This window comes from Peromyscus californicus, unplaced genomic scaffold (assembly GCF_007827085.1).
Source record: "Peromyscus californicus insignis strain IS unplaced genomic scaffold, ASM782708v3 Scaffold_20__1_contigs__length_68692818, whole genome shotgun sequence".
NCBI lineage: Eukaryota > Metazoa > Chordata > Mammalia > Rodentia > Cricetidae > Peromyscus > Peromyscus californicus.
Window position 1 is genome coordinate 48888523 of NW_026294503.1, and position 22389 is coordinate 48910911.

The 22389-nt window shown below is 50.6% G+C and overlaps 1 protein-coding gene and 1 long non-coding RNA gene across 4 annotated transcripts in view; one reads left to right on the forward strand and one right to left on the reverse strand.

The window, feature by feature from the left end:
* Nucleotides 1–631: 631 nt before the first annotated feature.
* Nucleotides 632–1251, reverse strand: LOC128116880 (uncharacterized). The gene is made up of 2 exons (XR_008220609.1): nucleotides 893–1251; nucleotides 632–801 (listed from the first exon to the last, which is right to left on the reverse strand). It is a non-coding gene; the product is annotated as an uncharacterized LOC128116880 (long non-coding RNA).
* A 5-nt stretch (nucleotides 1252–1256) lies between these two features.
* Samm50 (SAMM50 sorting and assembly machinery component) overlaps nucleotides 1257–22389 on the forward strand; it is a 33137-nt gene continuing 12004 nt past the window's right edge. For all 3 annotated transcript variants that reach the window (XR_008220608.1, XR_008220607.1, XM_052748512.1), the window contains exons 1-12: nucleotides 1257–1407; nucleotides 5464–5574; nucleotides 7110–7211; nucleotides 10559–10646; nucleotides 12230–12336; nucleotides 12754–12884; nucleotides 13101–13188; nucleotides 14655–14783; nucleotides 15258–15329; nucleotides 15731–15817; nucleotides 18588–18658; nucleotides 20928–20995. Coding sequence is in view for 1 of the 3 variants with exons in the window: in XM_052748512.1 (XP_052604472.1) it covers nucleotides 1387–1407; nucleotides 5464–5574; nucleotides 7110–7211; nucleotides 10559–10646; nucleotides 12230–12336; nucleotides 12754–12884; nucleotides 13101–13188; nucleotides 14655–14783; nucleotides 15258–15329; nucleotides 15731–15817; nucleotides 18588–18658; nucleotides 20928–20995 (1075 nt within the window). In the remaining 2 variants the exon portion in view is untranslated. The remainder of the gene's footprint in view (nucleotides 1408–5463; nucleotides 5575–7109; nucleotides 7212–10558; nucleotides 10647–12229; nucleotides 12337–12753; nucleotides 12885–13100; nucleotides 13189–14654; nucleotides 14784–15257; nucleotides 15330–15730; nucleotides 15818–18587; nucleotides 18659–20927; nucleotides 20996–22389) is intronic.

Sequence of the window (22389 nt, forward strand, 5' to 3'; positions counted from 1 at the left end):
TGCTTCTAACCTGTAAGCCCCACTTGCCCAAGGACAGATAACTTCCTGGAATGCTGGGGGATGTTTTCCATATAAGATAACAAGCCACATATTTCCACTTCTGTTAACAGGTTTAGTTGCCCCAACTGAACAGGAGGCCTTGATCACACGTAGGTAGATGAGAGGTACGTAGGCAAGAAGTACCTCAGGATGTATGCTTGCCATTGGACTGGATGAAGGCAGGAAGTATATAGTGGGGTTTGCCTTTATTAGCTTCTGTCTAATGCAATTTGGTGCCATAGGCTAGGAACACGGTATGGGCCTGGCCAGTGTCTATAGTCGTGCCCAATATTCAGTAATACTCACAGACAGCTCACAGTTGTCTAATGCCACTCACTGCCATCACCGGATGGGCTCTATTCATCTTTTTAAAACTATGAATCTGGCCGGGTGATGGTGGTGGACGCCTTTAATCCCAACACTCAGGAGGCAGAGGCAGGAGGATCTCTTTGAGTTCGAGGCCAGCCTGTTCTACAGAGAAAGTTCCAGGACACAAGGCAGCCAAGGCTACACAGAGAAACGGTGTCTCAAAAAACCAAAAAAACAAAACAAAACAAACAAAAAACCACACAACAACAACAAAATTCGGGGGAAAGGGATGATGTAAATATATTTTAATTGAAAGATAAAGTAGAAACAAACACATGTTCCTGGGGAGCCTGCGAAGGCGATCTTTATTGACTCTTAATTTTATTTTGTGTGTGGAGATCGCCTCAGCGATGACAACTTCTGGAGTTGGTTCGCTTCTTTCGCCATGTGGGTCTGAGGGATTGAACTGAAGCTGTCAGGCTTGGCGGCTGGTGCGTTTTACCTACTGAACCCGCTCGAGGAACGACCCCACCCCCACACTCACCCTTTTTTACTGGATCCGGGCGAAGGTGTTACGGTGTTGACCCGAGCCATGCTCGATGCCCGGTTCCAGGAGCATACACTCGTCTCTCATCCCCTTCGCCCTTAGGCCACACCTTAGAAGTGAAAACGAGGCTCCAATGACTGGACCGGTGTAAGCCACCAGGGAACGAGGGTCAGGCTTTGGCGTCCAAGAAGGGTGCAGCCCCCGTAACCCGCCCGTGGATCAGCTCCGCCCAGATGAGCAGCTTTCCGAGCCTTACTACCCGCTCTACGCTTGCAACTGGGCTTCCCGGCGTTCTTGGGAACAACATCCGGGTCACTGTCACATTCGGACCAATGAGCGGAGGCTCTTGAGCCAGGGGGGCGGGCCCTAGGCTGTGCAGCATGGCGGTGATCCGCGCGCCGCTTCCGTGACCTGTAGCCGCGCGTCTGAGTCTGTAGCTGAGCTAGGGTGGGCGCGGGCACCTCCGCGGGGCAGCAGCCGAAGAGGGAACCATGGGGACAGTGCACGCCCGGGTGAGAGGCCCCGCGGCGGTCGGGCGGGACACGCGCGTCTGCACCCGGGACAAGGGCAGCGGGGAGGGTGCGGGAGCCGCTTGGGCCTGCCACTGTAGCGGCGCTGAGGACCGTGGTGACTTGCCCAAGGTCACTCAGCGGAATTTTCCCGGTGGCCTCACAGCACCCGCCTCCATAGGACCGCGGCAGGGAAGAAGGGTCTGTCAGAAGACAAAACACGAACCAATTGTTTAACGGACTTGTTTAAAAATTTTTTCCAGTTATTATTTATGGGCGTGAGTGTTCGCATGTGTGTATGTGAACCTTGTGTGCAGAGCCTGTGGAGACCAGCAGGGGGCGATGGATCTCCTGAAGTTGTAGTTAACTGAGGGTTGTGAGCCGCCCTGAGGGTGTCGGGGAACCACTTTGGTTCCCTGCAAGCGCAGCGAATGCTCTTACCCGCTGAGCCATCTCTCCAGCCCGATGCTCTTGCTTTTAAAAAATGCATTTATTTATTTATTTTGTGTGTGTCCATGTGGAAGTCAGAAGACAGCTTGGCAGGTTTTCTCTGTCCATCAAGTGGAGCCTGGGGGAATCGAACACTGTCATCAGGCCCCAGGGGCAAGCTCCTGTACCTGCTGAGCCCTCAATACTCTTGGGTTGGCTTTTACTTGCCACCTGGAATTGGGCAGCGTCTTACTCTAGACAGCAAAATGAGCTTTCCTTCCCGTGAGTGGGCAGAGCAAAGCGGAGAAGAGTCTCGTCCTGTCTCATCATTTCTTCCTTCCCTGTCTGTTTCTGCCTTTGGCTTTGTAGCCCAGGCTGGCCTCACATGAGCCGTCCTGTCCCAGCTTCTGAGGGCTGAGATTACAGGCATGTGTTAATATGCTTGGCTCAGTTACTGCCTTTGAAGTGGTTTATTGAGGTTTTTGCCCGTTCTCTTCCTCATGACGCCTAAGGTCTGATGAATAAGTTAGGTTTTGCTTAGTGACACAGAAGTTCATAACCAACTCCATTTTCTTCTTTTTTCTTTTTCCTTTTTGTTTTTGTTTTTGTTTTGTTGCTGTTGTTGATTTTTGGTTTTTAGAGACAGGGTTTCTCTGTTTAACAGTCCTGGCTGTCCTGAAACTTGCTTTGTAGACCAGGCTGGCCTCAAACTCACTTAGATCCTCCTGCCTCTGCTTCTAGAGTGCTGAGATTAAAGGCGTATGCCACCACCACCCCGGCTCCGTTTTTTATTTTATTTTATTTTATTTTTTTGGTGGTGGTCTTTTGGGCCCAGTGCAGTACCTTAGTTCCAACCAACTAAGTTAGTGTTACTGAATAAGTAGTTGGATGCTTACCGCATTTTGTAATTGTTCCCAAAGGCCAGAGAATGAGTCATCTGTCCAGAGTCACAGAGCCTTAAAATGTCCTAAAATCAAGACTAATGGAGTCCTGGGCGTAGCACCACACAGTGTGGACAGCATCACTTGCCTTGTGACTCATTTTCTGGTGGTGTCCCTTTAATTCTAACAGCATTTAGCCCAAGGCCTCCAGACTTGGGCACACCACACACACACACACACACACACACACACACACACACACACACACACACACACACACCATTGCACTTGTGACACACTCTTTGAACTGTGCTGTCGTCCTGGGCTTAGTCCCTCGCCTATCGCTCATGTCCACACCCAGCTTTACCTATCCAAATAGTCACATCTTTTGGGACTTGGTTCAAATTACTTTTCCAGTACTCTCTTGAATACTGTAGGAACCTATTAGGCAGGGTCCTCCCTAGCACTGCAGGTACCTTCCAGGCAAGCACTCACTAAGCTATATCTGTAGATCTCTTTAAATATTTTTAAATTCTGAGATAGCCTTTCCTAGGTTGTCAGGGCCTGCCTTGAACTCACTCTGTAGGCCAGGCTGGCCTGGAACTTGGAATCCTTCATACTTTTGAGTAGCTGGGATTATAGATCTATTTGCCAGGCATGATGGTGCATGCCCTTGACCTCAGCCCTATCTGCTTACTGAGTTTTAGGATAGCTGGGGCTACATAGTGAGATCCTGTCTGAAAACAAAAAACAAACAATATGAGGTGAGTGGATTTTTTAGAATAATGGAATGCAAATTCAGCCCAACAAGGCATATTTGCCTACTGTTGGATTAAGAATGGATCTATGTGCACATTCCTGCTTTGCCTAATAGTGTTTCCATACTTAGGAAAAGTTAATAGTGATTTAGTTTTAAAAACACTAACAACAAAAACCAGTGGGTAATGACATGAAATGATGTATCCTTTGTCGTCCTTGGTAAGTACAAAACCCAGGCTGGTGTTGAACTCACAGCCCTACATCTGCACAGGTCCTGGGGTTCGAGGCACAGCTGCTTTTCTTTTTTCCTTCCACCACAGAGACTTGGTGGTTTTGTTAAGTAAAAGAACAAACGAAAATTGTATTTAATCAGTATCCTGTGACTAGGAATTGAGTACAAAAAAGGGAAACCTGTCTGAAGCCACGAATTTCTAACATTTAAGAGGAGGTGTCCCTTTGGACTCAGGCATGGTGGCTATAATCCCAGGAACTTGGGAGTTGGAAGCAGGAGGATCAGGAGTTCAAGACTCTTCTTGGCTATGTAGTGAGTTTGAGGCCATCCCTGGGTATGTGAGACCCTGATTCTGACCCTGCACGCACAGTCAGTCAGCCAGCCAGCCAGTCAGTCAGTCAGAATGACTCACACTCAGAACTGGTATTTAGCCTGGCATGGTGGCTCAGCATTCAGGAGAATGGAGGAGAATTATAGTAAATTCAAGGCCTGAGTACCTGTCTTAGTACCTCACCTCCCCCAAAGATACATTTAAGGTGGATCTTCAGACTATTCAGGGAGCCAACATGGCCTCACAATGAAGGTACTTATATTGGATGGGAGTCTGAGGACCAGTCTTTAGCGCAGGTGTGGGAGCAGTCATGATTCTGTTGTGCTCCTTATCCTGATGCAGAGTCTGTGTACAGGGTGCCTGTGGCAGAAGGCCCTTAAGTACTCCAGGGAAAGGAGAAGGGGATGGCAGTCCCAGGGTCTCTTTGCTCTGCAGATGTCAGCACTTTTGTGTACTGTAGAGGAATATGACTGCAGACAAGCATGGAGTAGGAAGTAGCCAGATACTGCCTGCCTGTTCTTGACAGTCCTCTGAATTGCCACTCTGAGTTCACTTCAGGGATGCCTGGCTCTCTCTGCCGTTAAGTGCCCCAGTAACTTAGGGGGTTCACTTACAGGAACAGATTGGTGATCGAAAGCACCCGATTACATGTTCCATGCACACACAGATGAAACACTGTACTATGTGTATGTTATGTGTATATAACTGTTTTCTAGTCTTCTCAGCTATGCTCACCCAGACCCTGCCCCCAGAAAGCTTATTAAGAAGTTGCTCTTGTGATTACTTGTTTAGTGATAGGATCCCTTCTGCCTTAGCCTCCTGGTGCTGGGATTATAGCCACATGCCACCATGGCTGGCTTTGTGGTGGTCTGAGGTGGTGACAATTCATATTGTCACTAGGAAGCAGGGGCAGGCTCGGGAGGAATTTCAAGGGGCGCCTTGGCTGCACAGTGCATTTGAGGAGAGACCCTGTCTCAGAAAACTAAAGAAAAGGAAAAAACAAGTTCAGACAGTTCAAGAATATAGTTTGGTGGTGGAGAGTACTTGGCCAGCATGTGCAAAGGTCTAGGTTCAGTCCCCAGTGTCACACAGTTCCGGTTGTGGAAAGTACCTGGTTCAGTCCCCAGTGCCACACAGTTCGGGTTGTGGAAAGTGCCTGCTTTCTGGCCCATTGCAAGTTCTTTTGAAATCTTTATTTACTCACTAATAACCCAGTGAACACGGTTATTAAGCCCTGCCCCTAGGGCCTGCACCTGCCCATCAGCTTACCTGCCTTTCTATTTCCCATCCTGTCTCTACCCCACCTACCCCACACAACCAAGGGGGCAGCTGTGCTGCATTTTGTGGCACCATCTGAAGCTGAAAGGTGGAGCTTGACTTGTTTTCATTGTCAGTTCAATTGTCTCTCGTTCCTCCATCCCTTGCAGAGTTTGGAGCCTCTTCCGGCCAGTGGACCTGACTTTGGAGGTTTGGGGGAAGAAGCTGAGTTTGTGGAAGTTGAACCTGAAGCGAAACAGGAAATTCTGGAAAACAAAGATGTGAGTATTCTATGGAACATCTTGACATGGTTGTTTCTGGAATATTCTCTTAGTAAGGCCCTATGGAGAAGTAAAGGAGCTCTCCTGTCACCAATTGCAAGCAGAAAGACTTGGCTTCAGGACAGAAGCTCCTTGTTTCTCAGGGTTTCCTGGATGACAGTTGGTGTTTCTCATGGTTGGAGAGATTGTTCAGTGGCTGAGAGCACTGGTTGTCCTTGCACATGGCCAGGGTTTGGTTTCCAGTACTCAGATGGTGGCTCAAAACCATCTGTAACTCTAGCTCTAGATTCTAGAGTCTAGAAGATAAAATGGTTCTTCTGGCCTCCCCAGGCATTGCTCACATGTAATACAAGGACATGCATGCAGGTAAACACTCAAATGCATAAAATAAAATTTTAAAAGTTTTTCAAGGATAGACTCAAATTATGCTTAAGTCTATATACATGTATAATTTTTGGTGGTACTGGGCATTGAACCCAGAACCTCTCAAACCTCTTGCATCCTTTGTTTGTTTTGGGTTTGTTTTTGTTTTTGTTTTTGCTCTTTGAGACAGGGTTTCTTTGTGTAGCCCTGTCTATCCTGGAACTCACTCTGTAGACCAGGCTGGCCTCCAACTCACAGAGATCTGCCTGCCTCTACCTCCTGAGTGTTAAAGGTATGCGCCACCACCACCATCATGCCCAGCAACCTCTTGCGTTCCAGACGAATGCTTTACTACAGAGCCACAGCCCCAGTCCTTGAGTTTGTATTTATGTTCCTTTCTCTCAGAAAAGTCAAGGATCTTTTTTTTTTCAATTTATTTATTTTTATTTTATGGGCATTGGTATTTTGCCTGCATGTATGTTTGTATGAGGGTATCAGATCTTGGAGTCAGAGGCAGTTGTGAGCTGCCATGTGGGTCCTGGGAACTGAACCCAGGTCCTCTGAGAGAGCAGTCAGGGCTCTTAACCGCTGAGCCATCTCTGCAGCCCTCAAGGATCATTCTTTACCTGCTTTGTGACATCTCTGAAGGATCTTCATCCCACGTCAGAGGCTGGGTTTGGCCATGTTAAAAGGACTGGGCCTCACTGCTTATAAGCGTGCAGGACCCACATGATCTTGGGTTCTCAGGCTGGAGAGGCCAGAGCTCATTCATGGGCAGTACAGACTGGCAAAGGCTAGATCTTAAAATAAGAATATAGGGGCTCAAAACAAAACAAAAAATACAGGGGCTAGAGAGATGACTTAGAAGTTAAGAGTGTTGCTCTTCCAGAAGACTCGGGTTCAACTCCCAGCACCCACATGGCAGGTCATAACCGTCTGTAACTCCAGTTCTAGGGAAGCTGCCTTCTGTCTTCTGTAGGCATCAGGCACTCAGATGCTGTGCAGACATACATGTAAGCAAACACCCACACACGTAAAATTGGAAAAAGAATGAAGTCGGGAGTAAGAAGTCCAGGTATTACCCTTGAAGAGACCTTGCCCTTTGTCTCAGACCCTGCCTCTGGCTTCACTCCTGTGCTGGGGGTGGTGACCTCTGTTCCTTTTTACATTAGGTGGTGGTTCAGCATGTTCATTTTGATGGACTTGGACGGACTAAGGATGACATCATCATTTGTGAAATCGGAGATGTTTTTAAGGCTAAAAACCTCATTGAGGTAAGTTTCTCTGCGTGGCACTCTCTGCCTGTAATTTGTGAAGAGTCAGAGACTACCCCCAGCTCTGCCCGCAGCCTCTCACCACAGAGGGCCCCCAGCCTGTAGAGCACCTCCCACAGCTCACACAAACTTCTGCTCTTCTTACCTCTGTTCATCCTGAGGAAGGCAGAGTCTGTCCTCCTGTCTGCTCCATCTGCCCTGTACTCTTGCTGACTCTCAGCATCAGAGCTGTCCCCAGGCCCTGCCCAGAGCCCTGAGATCCTCCGTGGATACCCTGCACATCACCCAGGCCCTGCCCAGAGCCCTGAGATCCTCCGTGGATACCCTGCACATCACCCAGGCCCTTCCCAGAGCCCTGAGATCCTCCGTGGATACCCTGCACATCACCCAGGCCCTGCCCAGAGCCCTGAGATCCTCCGTGGATACCCTGCACATCACCCAGGCCCTTCCCAGAGCCCTGAGATCCTCCGTGGATACCCTGCACATCACCCAGGCCCTGCCCAGAGCCCTGAGATCCTCCGTGGATACCCTGCACATCACCCAGGCCCTGCCCAGAGCCCTGAGATCCTCCGTGGATACCCTGCACATCACCCAGGCCCTTCCCAGAGCCCTGAGATCCTCTGTGGATACCCTGCACATCACCCAGGCCCTTGCTCTCTTGCACAGATACTTTCCTGTGCTGCAGTAGCAAGTTGCCTGTGGCTTCCTTCTGTCCTGCTCTTGGATGACACTGAGCTGCCTAACAGATCATAAGTGGTGTCCTTGTGGCCAGGTCGGTTGGCTTCCCTCTGCCTCCTCTTGCAACCTTGAGCAGTGTTGGCAAAGCGACAAGCAAAAGTTTATGTGTTTAAAAGGTGGTGTTTCAGCCGGGCGGTGGTGGCGCACGCCTTTAATCCCAGCACTCAGGAGGCAGAGCCAGGAGGATCTCTGTGAGTTCGAGGCCAGCCTGGGCTACCAAGTGAGTTCCAGGAGAGGCGCAAAGCTACACAGAGAAACCCTGTCTCGAAAAACCAAAAAAAAAAAAAAAAAAAAAAGGTGGTGTTTCAGTTGCATAAAGAGGTGTAAACTGTACAGGTGGAGAGCATTTTGGTGTGAATGTGCACACTGCCTTGCCACTGCTTGACGGCTCCCAGAGGCCAGCTCAGGTTCCACCATGTCCTTCCAAGTGTGTCACTCACTAGGATGAACCCAGGTATCAGGGAGCACTAGCATTCTTTTTTGTCACTGTGAGGGCAGTCCTCTCTATATGTCTGAGAAGCCACACTGCAAACACTGAATCGTTGCTGTCTCTGTTGGTGGACAGTAACAAAACTGAGTGCTTGGCTCTCACGATGGCTGTGCAGTCAGCATTTTACTGCTGTGTCAGAGCATGCACAGTACAGGAGGGTGGGTTACTAGGTCAAAGGGCATGCTCTATCACTTCAAGGGTCAGCGTGCTGGTCTTCAAGGAGATTCACCATTCCGTACCTCCACAGGGGCATAGGGAAGGTCCACTCCCCAGAGCTGAGAGCCACATTCTGAGGTCTTGCCATCTGTTAGACAGAGTGCTCTTTCATTATTTTGATTTGTATATATGTCCCTGGGATCAAACTCGGACCTTGTAGCAAACACTATAACTCACTGAGCCATCTCTCTGGCCCTCAAATACTTTTTTTTCTTTTTAAATTTTTGTCATTCACCTCTCTCTGTTTTGGTTTGCTTTCCTTTTCTGTTTGTTTAGACAACATCTCACTATGTGTCTCACTGGGCTGGTCTCCCTCTTTAGCTCTTGCAGCCTTAGCCTCTGAGTGCTGGGATTACAGACATGTGCCTGGGTTCTCGCTGTGAAGCACGTTTCCCTATGTGTTCTCATCCTTTGTTCATTCTCAAGAGCTCTTTGTGTCATTTCGTCACCAGTGTTGGGTGTTTTTTCTGTTTGTTACCTTTTCTCCCTGTTATCCTTGGCCTTTTCTGTCTCTGGGTACTCACTCTGCTGTCTGCTGTCTGTGTCTGGGTACTCACCCTGCTGGCTGCTGGCTGTGTCTGGGTACTCACTCTCCTGACTGCTGGCTGCTGTCTGTGTCTGGGTACTCACCCTGCTGGCTGCTGTCTGTGTCTGGGTACTCACTCTCCTGACTGCTGGCTGCTGTCTGTGTCTGGGTACTCACCCTGCTGGCTGCTGTCTGTGTCTGGGTACTCACTCTCCTGGCTGCTGTCTGTGTCTGGGTACTCACCCTGCTGGCTGCTGTCTGTGTCTGGGTACTCACCCTGCTGTCTGCTGTCTGTGTCTGGGTACTCACTCTCCTGACTGCTGTCTGTGTCTGGGTACTCACTCTGCTGACTGCTGTCTGTGTCTGGGTACTCACTCTGCTGTCTGCTGGCTGTGTCTGGGTACTCACTCTCCTGACTGCTGGCTGCTGTCTGTGTCTGGGTACTCACCCTGCTGGCTGCTGGCTGTGTCTGGGTACTCACTCTCCTGGCTGCTGTCTGTGTCTGGGTACTCACCCTGCTGGCTGCTGTCTGTGTCTGGGTACTCACCCTGCTGTCTGCTGTCTGTGTCTGGGTACTCACTCTCCTGACTGCTGTCTGTGTCTGGGTACTCACTCTCCTGGCTGCTGTCTGTGTCTGGGTACTCACTCTGCTGGCTGCTGTCTGTGTCTGGGTACTCACCCTGCTGACTGCTGTCTGTGTCTGGGTACTCACTCTCCTGACTGCTGTCTGTGTCTGGGTACTCACTCTCCTGACTGCTGTCTGTCTCTGGGTACTCACTCTCCTGACTGCTGTCTGTGTCTGGGTACTCACTCTCCTGACTGCTGTCTGTGTCTGGGTACTCACTCTGCTGGCTGCTGTCTGTGTCTGGGTACTCACTCTCCTGGCTGCTGTCTGTCTCTGGGTACTCGCTCTGCTGGCTGCTGTCTGTGTCTGGGTACTCACTCTCCTGACTGCTGTCTGTGTCTGGGTACTCACTCTCCTGACTGCTGTCTGTGTCTGGGTACTCACTCTCCTGACTGCTGTCTGTGTCTGGGTACTCACTCTCCTGACTGCTGTCTGTGTCTGGGTACTCCTCTGCTGGCTGCTTTCCATCTCAGTCAGGTTCACCTCTCAACTCTGTTGTCAGCTTTTCCCTGGGTCCATCCCCAGAGTGTTGCTCTTACATGCTGTGGTTTTTGCTCAGTGCTCAGGGCCCCCCAAGCTCACTCCTCTCTGCTGAGCCCCAGGTGTATTCCTGCCCACTACATTGCTACTCGGTATTTCACAGACATTTCCTGCTACGTGCACCTCTCAGTGCATACACTCACAGGTCACATGGCTCTCAGGGCTCCTGTGTCTTAGGAGAGCTCCTTCTCTGTTGTCTGTCCTTCTCCCAGGTAATGCGGAAATCTCATGAAGCCCGTGAAAAACTGCTTCGCCTAGGAATTTTTAGGCAAGTGGATGTTTTGATCGACACGTGTCATGGTAGGTACCATAGAGATTATCTTTCTGATGCCACCATGTAGCCTCCAGGGTCATAGAACAGTCATGTGGTTAGATGTAGAGTGCACCCAAAGGTTTCTCGGGCAGGTCTTGGAGTCAGTTAGCCATCTCTAAAGATACACCTGTGGGTTTCATAGCAGCAGAGGGGTGGTAGCAGCAGAGGGGTGGGTGGGGACCAGTGATCTAATTTGTGGTGAAGCTCAGGACCCACTGATGAGCTGATGGGAGCACCTGGGGACACTGGTGCGGGTTCAGATACACTTCACTTATGAAGTGGAGGCTCTGGGCCTTTTCGGTAACTTGTCTCTGGCCCAGTAGTGAATGATAGAGTTCAAGCATGCAGGCCTGCCCCGCCTCCCCAGGGTCAGTTCAGTGACCATTTGATGGCACGTGGCTTCAGCTCTCTCCAGTCCCTGTTGAACATGGCCTTGCACTGGTCAGCTCTCCTCTCTGGCCGTGACTTCAGCTGTAGAATTACCTGACAGCAGAGGCTGCCCTAGGGCATTCTAAACCTGTCATTGAGCACACGTCACACTACACGTCACTGACCCTGCTGTGCATTGTGAGCTTGACGGTTGGGACAAACGAACCTCGTGAATGTGAGGTGTTAATAGCGGGAGCACGTGTCAGAGCAGCAAGGGTTGATGGGAACTCTGCCTTTTGTTACTCTGAAAAGTAAAGTCTTCCAAAAGAAAGAAAAGAAAAGAAAAGAGAAGGAGGGTTTAGTGTGGTGGCACACGCCTTCAGTCCCAGCACTCGGAAGGCAGAGACTGGAGGTTCTCTGTGAGTTTAAGGCCAGGTTACGCTACATGTGAGTGCTAGGCCAGCTAGGACTACATTGAGAGACCCTGTCTCAAAAGTAAAAACAGTAAATAATAAAAATAAAAACCAGAACAGTGCCAGGGCTCCACCCTGTGCCTCCTGCCTCAGCCTGTGGAGACCATGTGGATATCTCCATTCCTGATGGCTGTGCAGGTGTCTAGCGGAAACACCCAGCAGGTGCCCTGGGCGGAAGGCAAGTCTGAGATCCCACCCCAGCCATGCAGGGTTTGACCTCGCTCTGCAGAGCACTCCATGCCTTGGTTGGCTGTGAAATAGAACCCTCCAGCTCAGACACTGCTCACACCCTGCTGGATGAGGATATTCAACTGTACTGTGTTGCTTGTCTCTCTTAGGTTACTGAAATCCTTACCATCATATGAATCCTATCCTTTGTTGTTGGTTAGATGGGACTCAGAACATTTTCAAAGGCCTCCCTAGGGAGGACACATTCCCAGCTGGGCTGTATCTGGAACAGAGAGCAGGGTCCAGTGTTAGGTATAGAGGTGTGTTTTGGGTACACGTTCCAGTGTTAGGTATAGAAGTGTGTTTTGGTTTGTATGTGTGTACGTATGTGTACACATATGTGTGGGGGGACATATGTGGCAGTCAGAGGACAACTTGCCGGAGTCAGTTCTTTCCTTCACCATGTGGGTCCTGGGAATCAAGCCCAGGTCAGCAGGCATGGTGGCAGTTGCCTTTACCCACCGAGCCATGCTGACCCTTTTAAATGTGTACTTCTTTAGGTGATGATGCACTGCCGAATGGATTAGATGTCACCTTTGAAGTGACGGAGCTGAGGAGGCTGACGGGCAGTTACAACACCATGGTCGGCAATAATGAAGGCAGTATGGTAGGACATGACTTCTGTCACTGTTAGAGTTCTCTCGAGTGTAAGCTTTGGAGCTGTGCCCTTTGGAAAAAACAAGGAGCTGCTCTGGAACCTGCAGGCTTAGGGACTCGGGTGTCATCTACAGTTTCCCTTTAACCTCCTAGAACTAACTGGTCGGCATGGAGTTGTTGGTAGCGATGCTAATCCTGGTGCTAGGACAGATGAGCACATTAATGGTCTTGTTTAGGTTCATTTATGCTTCGGTGGAGGAGGTTTGGGGTTGAAGTGGGAGGCTTTTGCCTTCCAGTTTCCCAGGTGGTCAGCCTGTGTGGGATGCTGTGTAATTGGCAAGGGCGTCTTGTAAGAAACAAAGGCTGTGGATACTTGAGCCTTGTTTACACTGGTCCAGGGCCAGCTTCATCCTTTCCTCTCCCATAGGTCCTTGGCCTCAAGCTCCCCAATCTCCTAGGACGTGCAGAAAAAGTGACTTTTCAGTTTTCTTACGGAACCAAAGAAACTTCCTACGGCCTGTCGTTCTTCAAACCACAGCCTGGAAACTTCGAGAGAAAGTAGGAAGCCAAGCAGGTCCTTGAGCTCAGTGACCTGATTTAAAAGTTAAAGTAGATGGCTTGAGTGTGAAGTGGCCCCTGGCTGCCAGCCAGCTCCCCTGTGGCTGCTGCCCTGAGGAGGAGCCCCGGTGTAGCTAATGGGGCCCATAGTGTAGCTGTGTGCAAGCCCTGTGCACAGACCCTCTGTTAAAGCTCTCTTCCTCCCTTGCCTCCTAGTTTCTCTGTAAACTTATATAAAGTTACTGGGCAGTTCCCGTGGAGCTCACTCCGGGAGACCGACCGAGGAGTGTCTGCCGAGTACAGTGTGAGTACACCAGGCCCTGCGGGCAGTGTGTTCATTCACTCGAGAGGGAGACGGGTGGGTGAGTGTGGACTTTTCACCCCTTGATGGCCTCCTCCTGGCTAATCAGGTAAGCAGGGGACAGACCTGGCTGGTGTCCGCTCTGGTCACATGACATCTGTGCTCCTGACTGACTGTAGCACCCGGTGCTTTCTCCCACCTTTCTCCCTGGTACTCCCTTTTGTTTTCCCCTAAGCTTCTTAGACAGCACATCCTGAAGGAGTCAGGGTTACTTTCCACATGGAACAGTAGACACACAGGGACTGGAGTATAGAGTGATGTGGGGTTGGCGTGGGCTAAGGACAAGGCTGGGCAGCACTGGCTGTGTCTCAGGCCACCCTGAGTATCACTGGGCACCATAGGTTCACTGTCTGACCCTGTCAATCCTGATGGTTACTGTGGAGACAGCAATGTGTCTCCCTGAGTGAGTGGCTTGCTCGCTAAGAGCAGCCCTGTGTTGTAGGAAAGAGTTGATTAGGAAGCTTCACTTCTGGCAGACATCTGGGGAAGGCCTGAGTCTTGGGACCCTCGTGTAGAGTGACTGCTGAGCCTGGCTGCTGCCCCGACAGCCAGGGCCTCGCTGCACTCACTCCTCTGGCCTGCCCAGTGCTTCAGTGTGCTGAGATGGGCAAGTTTGGTCTACACTCTTGCACACCAAGTTTGTGTACTGGACTTCAGTTAGTGTGTCTCCTTATTATCAGTGGCCTCGTGTTTTCCTCCAGGCCTGCAGGCTGCAGAGCTTGCTGGGAAGACTGCTCTGTGGGAAGCTTGGTACCTGGTGTCCTTGTGAGTGAAGTCACAGCTACTTCCCAAAGCTCCCTGACATCATGACATTCAGACAGAATGTCATGTTCTGAGCTAGATAGAATGTTCTGAGCTAGGGGCAGGCCTGCTGAGGGGCAGGCTCCCAGGACCTGGCTTTGCGTGTTCCCTCTGGGTGTGGGAAGAAAGCCCTTGGCCCCATATGGCTTGGTCTCCTTGTTCTTCTGGGGCTGACACCATCCAGATGACAGGTTACCGGGTCTGCCTTCAGCCAGTCACGGGCTGAGCGGGTGTGTCACGTCGTCTGTGTGTCTTACTGTGATGAGGCTGACACCTGCTGTTGACAGAGTCCCCTTAGCTTTTGGGTGTGGCCCTGCTCCTTCACCTGCAGCAGAGTAGCACTGCTCTGGTGCAGTTTACAGCCCTCCCCATCTCCTTCCTGTGTCCTCTTCTGTTCCTCCTTCTCCCCTATTTCCTTTCATTTAAAGCAGTTTATCTTGGGGCTGGGCTAGGGAGGATCAAATGCCAGGAAGGGCCTGATCCATCCCTGGTGCTGAGAAAAAAAAATGCCAAGTGTTACTCAGTGATGCCTCATTTCAAAGGATGCTTTGCAGCAGCTTGTTCCAGTGTGAACAGTGCAGAACAAGCTTCCTTCCGTGCCTTTACAGTTTCCCATATGGAAGACCAGTCACACCATCAAGTGGGAGGGTGTGTGGCGGGAACTGGGCTGCCTCTCAAGGACTGCATCCTTCGCTGTGCGGAAGGAAAGCGGACACTCACTGAAGTCGTCCCTCTCGGTAAGACTTGCTCTCTGGCTGGAGAAATGTGTTGACAGAACCCTGTGGCCCATTGGCTAGTCTCTGCTGATATGGGGCTGACTGGGGGACACTGAGGTGTCAACTGGGTGGTTGGGACAGTGGCCTCCAGTTCCACTGCCTCTTACTATGTTTTGTAAGTAACATCAGTGGAAACAGACAGACATGTGTTTAAGAGCTGGCTGTGGAATTTTACCTTCCAGAAATTAAAAGAAAGGCAGTGAGCTGACTTAGGGTGGGGCTCTGCTCTGTGAGGGAACAAGGCTGGTCAGAGTCAGTGGGAAACTCTCTGGTGTCTTTGGGTAGGCCATCTTAGAACTTTGTGCCATCCTGGGAAGGCAGGAGCAGGTGAAGCTCTGTGAGCATGCTCAGACAGCCCCAGCCCTCAGTGCACAGCAAGTTCTATTGTCCTTGTTGCTGCTTGAAGTGAAAGTATGCTCCATTCATTCCTTTCAGCATGCCATGGTCATCGACTCTCGGAATTCATCTATCCTGCCGAGAAGAGGGGCCTTGCTCAAAGTCAACCAGGTAGTGTTCTCACCAGAGCCAATGAAGTGTGCACAGGGCTCTCATGCACAGTGCGGAGGCTGGGGCCAATGGGAGTAGTGTTGAGTACCTTAAAAAGTGGTGTGGTCAGCTGCCCTGAAGCTACAGGGGACCTGGGTAACACCCTGTGGGCTGTGGTGGTCCAGCCTATCTCATCCTGCTGCTCATGGTGCAGGCAGGACCCTGGGTGCCCAGTCTTCATTTTCAGAGGAGCAGTGAGTGGTGAGGTTTGTATGTAAAATGTCCTTGCCATGAATGCGGCTGACTCTTTCCAGATGCTGAGCAGGCCAGGGCCTTCTGAAAGGCACAACCAGCAAACTGTCATTGCAGAGGCAGTGCTTAGCAGCCCCTGTGTCTCCATGACCTCTGCCCTCTTCCCTCAGGAGCTGGCAGGCTACACTGGAGGGGATGTGAGCTTCCTCAAGGAAGACTTTGAACTCCAGCTGAATAAGCCGCTCATGTTGGATTCGGTGAGTCTCCAGCCTCTGCTGTGCCTGTGGGGTCACCCTTCACCTCGGGGTGCTGAGTGCCCAAAGCACTGATGTTAGCCCAGTGCTGTGATGCTTTACTCACAGGGCTTAAGAGCCCTGTGGTCAGCATGGGTGTGACCTGCCAGGCTGCGCTGGGTCCTCATTCTCAGAGTCATCACAGAACTCCCCCCATCATCCCTTCCTGTCTGCCTGGCCCTGCTCAGACTCTGCTGCCTCTTGTGCCTGTGGTGTGGAACATGCTCTTGAGTTTCCCGCACCCCCTTTCCTCCCATCCCCCAGCTGAGCTCCCCTACATGCACACCTTGCCTCTGCTTTCTTGGGAGTTTGTGCTCTAGGCTGGTGCCTGGAGTGCCTTGAGTTTCGTTGCTGCTCCTCTGCCCATGCTGGCCTCACAGGCTGCTCTCTGGGGATGAGGCTCTTCCTTCACAGGCACTTGTCCCTCATCTGCCTTCTGCTGCTGTGACATCCTTTTGTCACCTGCCCACATGACCTCCTACCCCAGGCTTCTGGGAGTTTGGCACAGGCGTGGCTCCAGCCACCTTCTCCTGTCTTCCTGCCTGGGTTGAGGGCTGGAGGGCGCCGCTGTACTTATTTTATAGAAGCACCCATCTGTCAGTCAGTCCATTGACCGCCTACCCACTCATCTGTCCTCACATCTGTCCACCCACCTGTCCCTCTGTACATGCTCTTACTCCCCATTTGTGTGCCCACCCACTGACCTACACATTCATCACCCCACCCAGTCATCCTGTCCACCACCCACTCCCCCACCTCACACCTACGTCCTGGCTGCCAGGCACTCCAGGAGGTGGGAGCATGGGGGTAGAACGTAAAGGGGGCAGGAGGTTGGTGGTCGAGATAGACAGAGTTGGGGGAGGCAGTGAGTAGGGGGCAGGAGAGGGACAGTGGCTGCCAGTGAAGGGAATGGCTTACTGTGGATGGCACCCAGCTGACTCCTGGAGGAGGAGGAGGAGGAGGAGGAGGAGGCATCAGTGGAGAGCTGGTGTCTGCAAGGTCAGAGTTGAGCAAGGAGTGAAGATCAGGGTAGTTGGTCCCTCGGTTTTGTAGAGAGACTGACTGAGGAAGAGCCCTGGGATCTGGGCCGTACCTCTAAAGCTGAGGCTCTTCAAACTAAAATGCTTATTTTCAGAGACAGGAGAGAACGGGGATGAAACAGCAGAATGGCTCTTTCGAGGCATCTACAAGTGCTGTGTGGAGGGAAAGTGGGCGGGTGGATGGATGTGTGTATATATGGATGGATGGATGGATGGATGGATGGATGGATGGATGGATGGATGGGCACATAAATGGGTGGGTAAGAGAACGTATAGATAGATAGGTGAATGGTAGAAGGATGAGTAGATAGATAGATGGGTAGATAAGAGGAGGGTACAGGACTCAGGATGTTTGGCTCTGGCAGGAAGAACTGGGACCTTGTCTGCTGGTGGGAATGTGGAGTATAGATGCCTCTGAGTGGGAGCCCGTGTAGGGCTAGAAAGAAGGAAAGTGGGGGTCTGCCCTTCTCAGGAGCCGGCAAGCTGCCTTCTAGGCCAGAGGTAGTGGGATGTACAGGTGGGGTGGGCAGGTCTGGGAGTCTGCTGAGGCCTTTGAGGAAAGAGTCTGCCTCCAGGAAGCAGAGGCAGGTCTCAGCCCAGAAAAGGACTAGGGATGGAAGCAATGTCTCAGGGTCAGAGCCTGAGCCCCATGCAGCCCACTGTGTGGCGCCCACTAGTTGGAAATGTCCGAGTAGAGCATGGGTGCTTCTTGACTTACTTCCTGATGGCGTCACTTCCCAGTAAACCTACTGCTAAGTTGAAAATGTCTGAAGTGTGGTAACCAGCTGAATAGCTAGCTCAGCCTTCATCAGACTGGAGTCCTTCCCTTAGTCTACGGCAGAGGTGACTTTAACCAAGTGTAGTGTAGTGTGTGTGGCTTCAGAGTGCCACACCAACAGATGGGCACGTGAGTGTGCCACCAGACAGTGGTGAAGTTGGGAGGTTTCATCCTGCCATGCTGTATGGGACTGTTGTGTGCTCTGTGGCTCTGCCTGCCCTCTTCCACTCTCTGTCTGTAGTCCTTCCCACTGAAGCATCTAGAAAAAGACCATCTGAGCAGTGTGGAGTTGGCAAGGACAGGACAGGTGAAGGACCAAGAGGAGCAGAGGCTCTGGCCAGTCTGACACCATGAGGGCCTGGGGCTGCTGAGTGAGGGCCTCCAGCTCAGCAGTGGTACTCAGTAGGACTGGGGGTGACCTACACGATTTAAAGAGTGTGCCACTGAGCCCCCTTACTGGACGGTGCTGCCCCTGAAGGAGAGCTAGACACACGTCTTTACACTGTGTGATTGCAGGAGCACCATAGCCTGTAGAGACCTTCAGCCTGAGGAGCTGCGTACCTCAGTCTCCTCAGATTTTGGGGTCCGAACAGTTGCAGGATCTCATATCCAGGTTCCTGGCTACCTTCCTTATCAGGTTGTCCCGTGGGTGTGACTTCTCATGCATAAGGGGCCTGTCCTGGCTGGAACACAAGCTAAGCCCTGCTGTACTTCTGTGTGACTGTTGGAATTTCAGTTTGCCTGACCGAGTTCTCCAGCCTCACAACCCCAGGTCCCCGTGTCCCGCTGGTGCCCTGCTCTGCTCAGCAGGGGCATCCCCAGGTCCCCGTGTCCCGCTGGTGCCCTGCTCTGCACAGCAGGGGCATTCGGAGTGGAGCCAGCTCGCTGCTGGTGCTCACTGTTTGCCTTCGCACAGGTGTTCTCCACGTCTCTCTGGGGTGGAATGTTGGTGCCCATCGGTGACAAGCCATCCAGCATTGCTGACAGGTCAGTGCCAGCAGAGGCTACCTGCCTTCCTCTGGGACTTTGGATTGGTTTTTTGTTTTGTTTGTTTTTTAACAGATGAGAGCAATATTCAGATTGCTCTTGGTTTTCATGTGGAAACTGATTTTGAAGTACCCAGTACTCATACTTAGTACCACTTGCTTTCTGTTAGAATGCTTTTGTTGTATTAAATTTTTTCTCAGCCCTGTGTGGTAGCTCACATCTTTAATCCCAGCACTCGGGAAGTTGAGGCAGGTGGATCTCTGTGAGTTTGAGTCCAGCCTGGGCAATAGAGAAAGTTGCAGGACAGCCAAGTCTACACAGAGAAACCCTGTCTCAAGCACCCTCCTTCCCAAAAAAAAATAAATGAATTTTCCTCTCTTTTTTTATTATGATGAAAGAATTTGGTTAGTACTTGTAGAAGTGAAAATATAGGCACATTTAAGAAAGTAGGGTGCTCAGTCCTCCCAGAGGATAAGTCTGCCTAACCCTGGGCTGGCTCCTTTTGGTTAGTTAGGAGTGTGTCTGTATGTATGTAAAGAGTGAGCTGTGAAGACACTGTATTTTATATGCAACTTGTATTCTCATTTGTTAAATGTTATAGAGAGATCACAGAGTGATTGTTCACCAAGTCATGAGAAAGTTCTCAGAAGTAACGTTTTGTGTGTGTGCACCTGTGCATGTGTGTGCAGATTCAGATATGCCTGGTACATGTGTGGAGGACAGAAGACAGCCTTCCCCATTGTTTTTCATTGATTTTGCTGTTGTGCTGCAAATACCAGTCTTGCTGGCCCAACCTTCCAGGTGACTCTCTGTCCGTCTCACTATAGGAGTGCTGGGATTACAGTTGCTCGTTATGCATCTGACTCTTCATGTGGGTTCCAGGGATCTATCTAGCACCCACGTGGTAGATTACAATGTCTGTAACTCCAGTTACAGGGGGTCACACACCCTCTTCTGCTCTCCTCAGGCACCAGCCATGTGTGTGGTGCACACACAGACATGCAGGCAAAACACTCTTACACATAAAAAAAAGAAATCTTTAAGAAGCACCCAAGCCAGAGTTGGCTGTCCGCCTGCGTTATTGATGTCAGCAGACTTTTCAGGAAAGCGTAGCAATCAGACAGTAGAAGCACGTGTAGACCTCTGAGCTCCCTGAGTTTGTATGGACACATTAGAGAGACTTCTGTGGGGCAGGAAAACTGGAGCCCTGATCCCTGTGCACTGTCTCAGCCTCTTGGACCACTCTTCCCAGGGCACGGAACAGCTTTGCATATGGTTGACCGCTGAAAACTAAACCTAGCTGGGCATAGTATTGCACACTTTTCATCCCAGTATTTGGGAGAGCAGAGGCAAATGCATCTCTTGTTTTTTTTTTTTTTTTTTTTTTTTTTTTTTTTTTTTTTTTTTTTTTTGGTTTTTTGAGACAGGGTTTCTCTGTGTAGCTTTGCGCCTTTCCTGGAACTCACTTGGTAGCCCAGGCTGGCCTCGAACTCACAGAGATCCGCCTGGCTCTGCCTCCCGAGTGCTGGGATTAAAGGCGTGCGCCACCACCGCCCGGCTGCAAATGCATCTCTTGAGTTTGAGGCCAGCCAGGACTACATAGTGAGATCTTCTCTAATACATATCTATATAGATAGAGATAGATAGAGGTAGATATGGGTGGATAGATATAGAAATACCTAAAAAATTAGAACAACCTCCCCCAGTTAAAAAGTATCACAGGAGCTCAGGGATATTGTGTCTTTGAGGAACTTGACTAATCTTTGGGGAGACCCTGAGTTCTATCCTTGGCAGTTAGAACATAGTACAATTCATTGTAGAAAGCCAGAGTAATGCTCTGTGTGGTCTGTTTCCTTCCAGTATCATCTGGGCCCTCTTGTGGTGGGCCACACTGTTATGTGATGTGGGCTCTGCCTTCTCAACCTAATGTGGCTGAGGGTGTCTGCCACATAGGATGTCTGGTTGGAGAGGGAACCTCGTGGTGGGCTCTTAGACAGCTGCCCACCCTTTATAAGGGATAGTCCTGCTCCTCCTTGCTCACTTTCCCCATGTGTCTTTGTTGTGTCTCATTGCTCATATCCCCAGCAGGAGCTGCTGTTGGGTGGTGTCACATGCTCACTTGCGTCTTTCTCACCCTCTCCTAATGCTCTGCTGTGTGGAGACAGTGTCATGGTCCAGAGCCAGCTGTGGCCCCGCTGCTGTCTCACTTGCTGTGGATCTTGTGGATCTTCCCCTAATGACCTGACTGACACCTGTCACTTTGCTGCAGGTTTTACCTGGGAGGTCCCACGAGCGTCCGGGGATTTAGCATGCACAGCATCGGACCCCAGAGTGAAGGTCAGTGAGCTTAGGCTTGGAGACATGCAGTACTTTCCTTCTGTATGGGCTGTCATTTGTGAGGGGACTGAGGCAGTGGAAATACCAGTTTGCAACAGCGTTGGCGTTCGTTGAGTATAAGGATAAGAGCATTTCCAGCAGCCATGCCAGTTCCTGCTCTCCGGGGGCGACCTTTGCCCTGTGTCCTAGGACACCCCTGACTCTGCAGGCCTTGTCTCCCAGAGACTGCAGAGCCATGTACTGTCCCGTGCCTTCTGGCTTTGAAGGTTTGCCGAATAATGCCACCAGGTAGAAGCCATGTAGATCTGTGGTTGTGAATAAGGTGATTTTCTTGAGATTTGTTTTGTTTGTTTGGTTTAAACTGGACAATAAGCCAGGCCGTGGTGATGCACTCGGAGGCAGAGGCAGGCGGATCTCTGTGAGTTCAAGGCCAGCCTGGTCTACAGAGCGAGTTTCAGGACAGGCTCCAAAGCTACACAGAGAAACCCTGTCCCGAAAAAACAAAAATAAAAAAACAAAAACAATCAAGTGAGTCCCAGGAAAGGCGCAAAGCTACACAGAGAAACCCTGTCTCGAAAAACCAAAAAACAAAAACAAAAACAAAACCAAACAAACAAAAAAAACCTGGATGATAGGTCTATCCACTAATGCTGTAATTCCAAGTTCAGAAGCTGTCCTGAAAACATCTGCTTTTACATGCATCCACATTTGTTTCAAATCACTCAATGAGTTAAAGAAAAAAAAACAGAAAATTATGAAATGAAGGAGCCCCAGGTTTGGTACTCAGTTACTTTCAGGCATTACGGAGGTAGATTAAATTTGGACCTGTTTTGTTTGAGATGCAAAATGACACCCGAGGGCTGGAGAGATGGCCCGGCAGTTAAAGAGCACTGACTGTTCTTCCAGAGGACTGGGTTTCCAGTACCCCCCTGATGGCTCACAGCCGTCTGTAACTCCAGTTCTGGGGATCTGATGAGCTTCTCTGGTGCCTGCAACCGCTGCACACTTGTGGTGTAGAGACATATAGGCTGACAAACACTTCGGGGGGGGGGGGGGGCCCGTTTTTTGTTTCTTTTTTTTTTTTTTGGTTTTTCGACCTCCCTCAGAACCTTTGCTTCTCTGGAATTACAGGTGTGCACCACCACACTCCAGTTATTTTACTTATTTCCTTGGAATTGAGCTTCCTGAAGGAGCTAGAATTCATCTTTAACCAAGACTTGATTATGAAATCATATACTACACTTTCCACGTTTTCCCAATCTTTTTTTTTTTTTGGTTTTTCGAGACAGGGTTTCTCTGTGTAGCTTTGTGCCTTTCCTGGAACTCACTCTGTAGTCCAGGCTGGCCTTGAACTCACAGAGATCCTCCTGGCTCTGCCTCCCGAGTGCTGGGAT